Source organism: Acanthopagrus latus, chromosome 5, assembly GCF_904848185.1.
Source record: "Acanthopagrus latus isolate v.2019 chromosome 5, fAcaLat1.1, whole genome shotgun sequence".
Lineage (NCBI taxonomy): Eukaryota > Metazoa > Chordata > Actinopteri > Spariformes > Sparidae > Acanthopagrus > Acanthopagrus latus.
Genome location: NC_051043.1, coordinates 21266375 through 21276587, shown reverse-complemented (window position 1 = coordinate 21276587; position 10213 = coordinate 21266375). Strand labels below are relative to the sequence as shown.

General features: G+C 39.9%; 2 protein-coding genes across 3 annotated transcripts; both read left to right on the top strand.

The window, feature by feature from the left end:
* The first annotated feature begins 928 nt into the window (after positions 1–928).
* On the top strand, positions 929–3222 carry LOC119019120 (zinc finger protein 436-like). The gene is made up of 2 exons (XM_037097396.1): positions 929–1204; positions 1331–3222. Exons 1-2 carry the CDS (start codon positions 1039–1041, stop codon positions 2194–2196), a joined length of 1032 nt encoding a protein of 343 aa, XP_036953291.1. The 5' UTR covers positions 929–1038; the 3' UTR covers positions 2197–3222.
* Positions 3223–4416: 1194 nt separating this feature from the next.
* On the top strand, positions 4417–9970 carry LOC119019118 (zinc finger and SCAN domain-containing protein 2-like). 2 transcript variants are annotated; one of them, XM_037097392.1, is made up of 2 exons: positions 4417–4719; positions 4825–6659. In XM_037097392.1, exons 1-2 carry the CDS (start codon positions 4548–4550, stop codon positions 6090–6092), a joined length of 1440 nt encoding a protein of 479 aa, XP_036953287.1. In that variant the 5' UTR covers positions 4417–4547; the 3' UTR covers positions 6093–6659. The 2 variants fall into 2 exon arrangements, with proteins under 2 accessions (XP_036953287.1, XP_036953288.1); XM_037097393.1 differs by lacking the exons at positions 4417–4719; positions 4825–6659 and adding exons at positions 6944–7429; positions 7568–9970.
* The last annotated feature ends 243 nt before the right edge of the window (positions 9971–10213 follow it).

Genomic DNA, 10213 nt, shown 5'->3' with positions numbered 1-10213 from the left:
TGAGTAAACAGTTCCTACAATATATATATATATATATATATATATATATATATATATATATATATATATATATATATATTTTTTTTTTTTTTTTTTTTTTTTTTTTTAAATTATGAAATAGGCTTTACCAGTATGACATTTTCAATATGTTACCAAAGCGCTATTAATATCAAGAAGAGAAGGAAGGAAATTGGAAGTAAAGAATATTGTTCCAATTCCTAATACCTCACTACCATCAGATGCAGTTGAATATGTGACTGATTTAAATATTCTGTACCAATCTCTTCTTTGAATTTGGATTTGAACTGAATGCTTTACAGCATATTGTTCATTATTGATGTGTTCGACTTGATATAAGTGTTGATATTTTGAACTTTTGTGGTGAAGTTAGAGAATGAACTGCTGCTGTCCTCATTTCATGTATGATGATGGAAACTGTACTGCTGTCCCATCTTCACTTGTATAAAATAACAAAAAAACATCCAGCCTTGTTGTTCTGATTCTGGTACATGGATTGTTTCAACACAAATCTGACCTTGAGTAAAGAGAGCATGTGTTTACAGTCTCATACCCAAAACTTAAGGTGACAAACTCTCACTCAACATTTATCTCTCATAGTCATTGTACAATATCTTGTCTGAGGGGTAAACAGATCAGACACAGATTTATACATAGGACAGAGTCATATAAAGGGAACAGAAAACACATTTTAAAAGCCTATAATCATCCTTACTCGGTAAAGTGCAGCTTCCACACAAAATTGTATTTAATAAAATGCATAATTATTTAAAAATTAATAACACGGTTGTCTAATAAACATTAATGAAATATATGAAATAGATTTGGGAAATGGGGAATCAAAAACCGCTGAGATGTAACCGGAACCAAACACACAAATTCCACTGTCGGACCATAACGGTGTAACAACCGGCGGAAGTAAACAGAAGGTGTCTGTGCTCTACCTGCATAGATCAAGTGAGCTAACTCACGGAGGCGATCAATAAAACTCCGTGCAGTCTCAATCATATTTCAGTAGCGATGTCTTCAGTCGAGTATTTGAGAGAGTTTGTCAACGAGCGACTGACTGCTGCTGCTGAAGAAATATTCAGAGTTTTTAAGAAAACTATCGTCGAGTACGAGGAGGAGATCGACCGTCAGCGCAGACTTTTCATTTGGAAACCTGACACAACATTAGACAGAACAGGTGTGCAAAACTGTATTGTTTTATAAGAACTTAACAGAGGAACTTGATTTATTATTTACTAAATGTCGGTTTTATTTGTACTTGATGTCACGTCGCCTTGATTCCTGTTGTTTTCTGTCCCTGCAGAGCTCCCACAGCAACATGTTTACAAGGAGGAGGAGGTGCTGGCTCATCAGCAGCTCTGTGACCAGGAGCAGAGTTTCAGTCTGGACCAAGAGGACCCAGCAGAGCCTCCACAGATTAAAGAGGAACAGGAGGAACTGTGCACCACTCAGGAGGGAGAGCAGCTTGTAGTGAAGCTGGAGACTGATACCTTCATGTTGATTCCTCCCTATGAAGAAAGTGACCACAGTGAACCCGAATCAGAAAGTGACCACCAGCTCCTGTCTTACAGCTCTCATGTAGCTGAGAGTCAAGATCAGACAGGAGGTAATCATCAAGACTCTGGACCAACTAGAGACAAAGAGCCAGAACCAAAGAAAAGACATTACAAAAGCAGAAGCCAACATGTGTACAACCCTAACTTGTCACAGATTCGCTGTAATACTCAGAAAGGTAAAAAGTCTTTCATATGTGACACATGTGGAAAGGCCTTTAATTTTAAGTCCAATTTAAATGAACACCTGAGAATCCACACAGGTGAAAAACCATATTCCTGCGACACCTGTGGGAAAACGTTCTGTCGGACATCAGACTTGAACACTCATATAAGAACCCACACAGGTGAGAAGCCGTATTCATGCGATACCTGCGGGAAACGGTTCCGCCGGACGTCGGAGTTAAAAAACCACATAAGAACCCACACGGGTGAGAAGCCCTACCTTTGCAGAACCTGTGGGAAAGATTTCTCACGCAACGAGGCCTTGAAAATCCACATGAGAAGAGCCCACACAGGTGAGAAGCCGTACCTTTGCAAGATCTGCGGGAAAAGGTTCTTTGATGCTTCCCATTTGGCGAAGCATATACGGGCTCATTCAGGCAAGAGGCGTTGAATTTTCAAAACTACGTGATTCAGTTCTACTGGTTTGTGGTCAAAACACACAGGAACTCGTAGAAGTGAGAAAGCCACACACTTGCAGGACTTTTGGGAGAACTTCAAATCAAATCAAAAAAACACCCGAGGAACAAGAAAACACAGGAGAAACCATCGAGTTGAAACTCTTGTGGAGACGTGTTCACCAGCTGAATGAAACAGACTTTGCAGTATCTACATCTCTGTAACTAAATGTACATTTTTCATAAAAGATTAGATGTCATTACTAATGTATAACAATGGCTGCACATGACTGTATTACTTCTGTTTCTCTTGGCAAGCATATTTCTTTAAATAATCGTGATCTCAAAAATGATGAATGTTTTTTTCACAGTAGTGACTTTTAAATGGTGTGATGTTGGTTTTGCCAAATGTCTATTTATGAAGTATCTAAGATCACTTTTAGTTTAAAGTTTTGGAAGGACTGTCCATGTGATGCCACTGTTTTTATAAAAGGATTTGATCCTTAAATATAGGATTAAATGTGATGTGCCGTCTTTTTGCTGTTTTATATAGTGAATACTATTTAAGGCCTACGTGATATGACGACATGTAATCGTGTGACAGTAGAGAAATGTCTGTCATATTATATTCTGCTATTGTTTACTCTGTGTTGTGACAAATCGCACTCTACAGCACAATGCTTTATTATTTGGATGGTGCTTTGCATTCTTCCACATGGTGGGAAATGTGCATGAAAGGAATACAAACAAAGATGGAGGAGACTGAACATGGCACAGAATTGTATAATGAAAGAAACTGGACGATCTGACCGGCCAAGGAAACATTTATTATGTTTGTAACTATTTTCAAGTGTTTTCTATTTACTTGTATATATTTTATATATTCATGTTTGATATTTTCTTACATGCATAATGGAAAGATCCTACAAAGGTTCTTAATTAAAGGAGAAAATCATCAAAATATGAATAAATACAGTTTTTAGCAGTTTATTTATTTTTTAGTTTTATATAAACGATCAGATTTAGCCTCACTGTTCATTTGGTTTCACTCCTCAGGGATGCCACTGTCAATCAGTTCAACAGACTGACAGGTTGATAGATACAGATTGACTAACTACAATACAAAACTTAGTATAGCATCACTTGTGTAATTAAACGTGAGCAATATTGTAATTTTTCATCACCCAGAAACATTTATATGACAGCTACAGTTCCGACATTTTGCTGGTTATGATGGAAAAATCAGAATGAGCTTTTCCCACAGTCCAGAGTCAAATTTTTCAATGTAGCCCAAAATCACAAATCACATTTTACCTCAGGGAGATTTGCAATCTGTACAGCATACAACACTCTCTGTCCTTTGACCACCTATGGGCAGAATCTGGCCTGGGGATTGGTTCCAGCCGCAAAACAAAACATTTTGCTTGATTCCAACAGAGGGCCCTGTCTACATTTTGACTGGACAATAGGCCTGAAGTGAACTCTTGCTCACTCACCCTAAGCAAAAGTTACAATAGTAGTAGTGAAGATGGAGACATGATTGAACTTTAGCAAGTCACAATAACGATCTCAGCTGACTTATAAACATCTGTCCTCTGTGAAGCACATGTTAACATCAGACATGACGCTCAACTTTGAGAAGAGAGGTGATCATCTCAGCTGGTCCCATTAGGTTTAATAACATGGGTTTGGCGTCTCATATCATTCATAAACATCTTGAAGTTATAATTCATTCTCTTGGTAATTTACAGTTAAATCTGTAAAACAAAATATTAGTTAATGTGGTCTTGTACATAAAGCATAAAACTACATGTTTGTTCGTGAATAATTAATATTAGCCTGATCTTTTCTTTGTTCATTGCTGAATTTGGTACTGAGAATTAGTTGAACATAATTCAGCACCACATGTTAAATATTTCAATTCAGCTGCAGAATTTGTGGCCTCTTTGCTTGCATGTTGTAAATCACAGTGTCAGTCTAGGAAAAAAATAATCTACACCACAAATCTTACACATAATGTCAGAAGTTAAAATCCAATATATAATACTATTTGTGCAGATCTTTCTTAAGTGCACTGTGAATTATATTGTGTTATTTATCAACTTCCTTTTGCACTAATTGTGGATTGAGAAGGCCGACAGTAAACATTTGAGTGAGATGCTGTCAGGTGAAAGCGGAACTGAAAGCTCCCGCCCCTCCACTGTCGGACCTTAACAAGCCTGACATCAAGCGGAAGTAAACAGCACCAACGGTCGTACCGTTAGCTGTCAAAGTATTGAATTAACAACAACAATATATTGAGGTCGTGGAGTCTATTGTTACTGGATTTTTTTTTAATTAAGACACGATGTCGTCAGTTGTGTGTTTGAGAGAGTTTGTCAACGAGCGACTGACTGCTGCTGCTGAAGAAATATTCGGAGTTTTTATTAAAACTGTCGTCGAGTACGAGGAAGAGATCGACCGTCAGCGCAGACTGCTGGATATCATTTGGAAGCCTGAAATAAAGTTACAAAGGATAGGTACGTTAAACCTCATACCACAGGAAGTAGAGGAATTTGTGTGTATTTTTTAAAATTCTGCTATTTATATAGTATTTTATTCCCCTTTGTTTTCTGGCCCTTCAGAGCTCACACAGCAACATGTCTGTATGGAGGAGGAGGTTCTCCGTGACCAAGAGGACCCAGAGCCTCCACAGATTAAAGAGGAACAGGAGGAACTCTGTGTCAGTCAGGAGGGAGAGCAGCTTGTACTGAAGCAGGAGACTGATACATTTATGTTGTCTCCTACTTATGAGGAAGATGACCACAGTGACCCTGAACCTGAAAGTGACCATCAGCTCCTCTCTGACACCTTTCATGTAGCTGCGAGTCAAGATCAGACAGGAGTCAAGCTTGAAGACTCAGGATCAACCAGCGAACCGGAGCCACAATCAAAAGAAAGATATCCTGTAGGCCAAAGTCACAGTAAATGTTTATCCAAAACTAACAGGTCGGATATTTACTGTAATACTCACACTGGCATTAGAGCTTTTAAATGTGACATATGTGGGAAGGTTTTCAAGTTTAAATCCAGATTGAATGTACACCTGAGAACACACACAGGTGAGAAGCCATATTGTTGTGACACCTGTGGAAAAAGATTCAGTCAGTCGTCATCGCTGAATACCCATGTAAGACTGCACACAGAGGAGAAGCCATATTCTTGCGAGACATGCGGGAAAAGTTTCAGACGTAGTCATGGGTTGATAGTCCACAGGAGGAGCCACACGGGTGAGAAGCCGCATTCTTGCAAAATTTGTGGAAAAGATTTTCCGTTTGGCAGTAATTTGGACATTCACATGAGAACCCACACGGGTGAGAAGCCGTACCTTTGTCGAATATGTGGGAAACGATTCAGTCAGATATCCATAATGAAAAATCATACGAGAACCCACACGGGTGAGAAGCCTTATTCTTGTAAAACATGTGGAGATGAGTTTAGACGTAGTCATGCCTTGAAAATCCACATGACAGTGCACACAGGCGAGAAGCCATATCCTTGCAAAATATGTGGGAAAGATTTCAGAGTGCGCGGACACTTGAAGCTCCACGTGAGAAGAGTCCACACTGGCGAGAAGCCGTACCTCTGCAAGACCTGTGGGAAAAGATTCAGTGACATTTCTGCTTTAAAAAGGCATATGATGTTCCACACAGGCGAGAAGCCGTATTCCTGCGACACCTGTGGGAAAAGATTCTATCAAAAAGCAGATTTGATCGTTCATATCAGATCCCACACGGGTGAGAAGCCGTACCCCTGCAAGATGTGTGGGAAAGGATTCACACGTAGTAGTGCCTTGACAGTCCACACAAGAAGAGCCCACACTGGTGAGAAGCAGAATCATGACACTATCTGAAGAAAGAGATATTTTGATGCTTCTCATTTCGAAGCGAGGAGACATGTAATTTCAGCACTTGTGGGAAAAGTTGTACTCAGATTTTATTAAAAGACTACATGAGGAAAAATATACACCAGAAAACCATCAAAGTCCAGTGGAGACATTGTCACCTACTGAATAAAATGTGGTTTTGCAGTGTATTCATCTGTGTATTTGAATGTACACATGTCCTATTGAGAGGAGGTCATAACATGTTTTTGCATTGAAGAAGTACATTCTCACCAACGCCTCCAAATAGAAAAGATATCTGTTGCGTAATGTGTTCACAGGTCCAAGAAACAATTGTGGTGTTGCGTCAGTCAAGTTGTCAACCTGCCAGCCAGTCTTTTTGTTTTTATGTCAGCAGCATTTGTTAATGATTCGATATTTTTTTCTGATGTTCTAATTGCATCAACATGAAATAATTTATTATGTTTGATGTTTTTACACACAAACAACTTGTAAATTTTGTACCACATGGTGCTGTCAAAGAATTAAATTATATTTCTAAAATGTCAGGTAATAAAACTGATGTTCTCAAACTGATAGACTGGAGCATCACATTAATTACAAGCAAACATTTTGCTAAAATGTTATCAGAATTATTATTATTTATTGACAAGAATAATGTACAGAACACTCATATGGAGAAAAACGTCCATACAGGACAATACACATGTGTCAGTGTAAAACAAAATAGAATAGAAAAATAACAGAAAATTATTTATAAACGTATTAATTAAAAATCACAAGGCTAGACAAGAAACAACATCTAGGAGCAGCATTTAAAGGAGACATTTATCAAAACAACAATTGGCGAGATATCAAACGTATCTTACAATTTTGTTATGTTTTACTTTTCTCAGTGAGGAGGGGAAAAAAAGATTAAAATGGTTTCTAAGCCATACAAAATAAGGCTGAACATGTCTCCACGTATTACAGGGATATTTATCCATGAAAAGAATCATATTAATCAACTCAAAAATGTCCTCAGTTAAAGGCGGAACGAATATCTCCCGCGCCTCTCCGCTGTCGGAACTTAACAGTGGGAGATCCAGCGGAAGTAAACAACCGACGCGTTAGCTGCATGCGTGAAACCTGCTGGAAAACGACATTGTTACCGTTAGATATTGAATTTGACACGATGTCTCCTGTTGAGTGTTTGAGAGAGTTTGTCAACGAGCGACTAACTGCTGCTGCTGAAGAAATATTCAGAGTTTTTAAGCAAACTGTCTTTGAGTACGAGAAAGAGATCGACCGTCAGCGCGGACTGCTGGATATCGTTTGGAAACCTCATACACGGTCTCACATGACAGGTGTGTAACAAACAAAAGGCTGATTTGCACGTGATCTGTTTAAATTGTTTAAATATGCTGTTTTGCCCATGTGTTTATTCCAAGATTTATTCATAATATTGCAAAATAATGAAATGCATTTCGTTTATGTTCCTCCAGATGTCCCACAGAAACAGGTGTGTCAGGAGGAGGAGGAGGTTCTGGCTGACCAGCAGATCTGTGACCAGGAGACGAACTCCAGTGTGGACCAAGAGGACCCAGAGCCTCCACAGATTAAAGAGGAACAGGAGAAACTCTGCACCAGTCAGGAGGGAGAGCTGCTTGTAGTGAAGCTGGAGACTGATACATCTATGTTGATTCCTCCTTATGAAGAAGGTGACCACAGTGAGCCTGAATCAGAAAGTGACCACCAGCTCTCTCTGAACTCTCACATAGCTGAGAGTGAAGATCAGAAAAGAGGCGAGCACGGAGACTCGGGATCAGCAAGAGATACAGAGCCAGAACCAAAGGAAAGACATCACACAAGCGACTGCGACAGTAATAGTAGAGACAGAGCTGACAGTACAGAGGTTCACAGTAATACTAACACAGGTAAAAAGTCTTTCAGATGTGATGCTTGTGGAAAGACTTTTCAGTATAAGTCCAAATGGAGTGTACACTTGAGGAGCCACACAGGTGAGAAGCCATATTTTTGCGAGTACTGTGGAAAAAGATTCAGTCATTCATCATCATTGAACGCCCACGTGAGACTCCACACAGGTGAGAAGCCATACTCTTGCAAAATATGCGGGAAAGGTTTCAGACTTAATAGTGGCTTGTTGGTCCACACGAGAACACACACAGGTGAGAGGCCGTATTCTTGCAAGACATGCGGGAAAGATTTCCCATTTGGCAGAGAGTTGAGAGTCCACATGAGAACCCACACAGGTGATAAACCGTACCTTTGCCAGATCTGTGGGAAGAGATTTAATCAAAAATCAGAACTGAAAAATCATGCAAGAATCCACACGGGTGAGAAGCCATATTGTTGCAACACCTGTGGGAAGAGATTCAGTCAGCTGTCATCGTTGAACGTCCATATGAGACTCCACACAGGCGAGAAGCCATATTCTTGCGAAACATGCGGGAAAGTGTTCAGAGTGAGCGGTCACTTGACGATCCACATAAGAAGAGCTCACACCGGTGAGAAGCCGTACCCTTGTAAGATCTGCGGGAAAAGATACTTTGATGCTTCTCATTTGGCAAAGCATGTAAGATCTCACACAGGCAAGTAGTATTCTCTCCTACTGGCTGGTGGTCAGAACACACACAAAGTCACAGACATGAGGAGCCACATACTTTCAGCACTTATTGGAAAAGTTTTACTCATCACGTACTTGAAAAACCAGCCGAGGTTCAGTATACACACAGGAGAAACCACTGAGCTGACCGTGGAGATGCATTCACCTGCCAAATGAATACTCTTTTGCAGTAGCTTCGTCTGTGTAATTGAATGTCTGCACTTTCTGGTAGAGATCACAATAAGTTTGTGTAATTCAGAAGTAAATTTTTCATAATGCCACAGAGTAAAAAAAAAAAAGTTTCATCTGATAAAATGATTCCTTCTTACTACATTCACTTACCACTACCTCAGTTGAATTGGTGGGTTGTCATCTCTGATGTTGAAGATGAGAAACCCTCTCACTTGAGGTGTTTTATTTTTTTACTATGTCGTGCAGCCCTAATGTGATGCCAGAAGTCAGCACGTCTAAGTCCCCCTCTCTGTTCAGCACCAAGCTAAGCGCCTGACCCTAGAAACTATTCCCCCAGGTGGTGTCCAACACATCACAGGTTATTTTGCGTACCCGAACCTGTTAAAGTGTATTGTTTTGTTTGAGAAGCAGCCATCCTGAATGTATGTTGAGCCAGCAATTTCCTCTTTGTGTGTACTCAAGCCTGCAAGTGTGCCATGTCCTGAACTCACTCATATGAGACAACAGAGGCAGGAGTCCGACCCAGGAAGCCATATACTTGTTAAAACTGACAAAGGTTTCAGTTCAGTAAAAAAAGACTTGACAAAAACTTAGTAGTTTTGCAATAACGGTGTCTGGTTATTTTCATACACTACACTGTGTTTGAGCAACAGCATTTCTCAGAACAGTCACAGACTTCTATCTCGGAATTCTTTGTTTCACACTGATTGCAAAGTGCAAAACATAGCGGAAGTAAACCAAACAAGTGGTATTAGCGTTCGCTGCCAAGTAACAATGACTTTAGTTGAATGTTTGAGATAGTTTGTCAGCGAGTGACTAACTCTTAGATTTAGTCACCTGCGAAACATGTAAAACAAGCAGAGCGTTCTCAGTGGAGTGTGAATCTCTGCCAGGTGTGTCTGGCTGAAACAGAGAAAGGTCAAATAACTGTACCAGATGGTGAATCAACTACTTGACCAGTTGCCACCACAACCAGAAGCAACCAGTGGAGACTAGCAAAGTGTTGAATAAAGGGTTTTTTTTGTTTTGTAGGGCTTAAGTTTCTTATATCAATGAATACAAAGTTGCAATAAAGTGTTTGTCTATTATCTGCTTTCTTCAAGTCCAAACTTTTCATTTTAACATTTTTTTAAAGACCATTTTGTTGTAACACACCACAACCCTCCTTAAGTCTAGCTGTGGGCTGATGTGGCTCAGGGGTAGAGTCAGCGTCCCTCTATTGGCAGATCGCTGGTTCAATACCCTGGTCTGTATGTTGAAGTGTAACCCAAACTACTCCGGATGTGCTGGTCGGCACCTTGCAGGGCAGGCAGCACCATCAGTGTATGTATGA

Excerpts from the sequence above, each read along its gene's own strand:
- LOC119019120 (XM_037097396.1), top strand. The coding sequence starts at position 1,039 with ATGTCTTCAGTCGAGTATTTGAGAGAGTTTGTCAACGAGCGACTGACT. Across the intron at positions 1,205-1,330 it reads CACAACATTAGACAGAACAG|AGCTCCCACAGCAACATGTT; the intron begins GTGTGCAAAACT and ends CTGTCCCTGCAG.
- LOC119019118 (XM_037097392.1), top strand. The coding sequence starts at position 4,548 with ATGTCGTCAGTTGTGTGTTTGAGAGAGTTTGTCAACGAGCGACTGACT. Across the intron at positions 4,720-4,824 it reads AATAAAGTTACAAAGGATAG|AGCTCACACAGCAACATGTC; the intron begins GTACGTTAAACC and ends CTGGCCCTTCAG.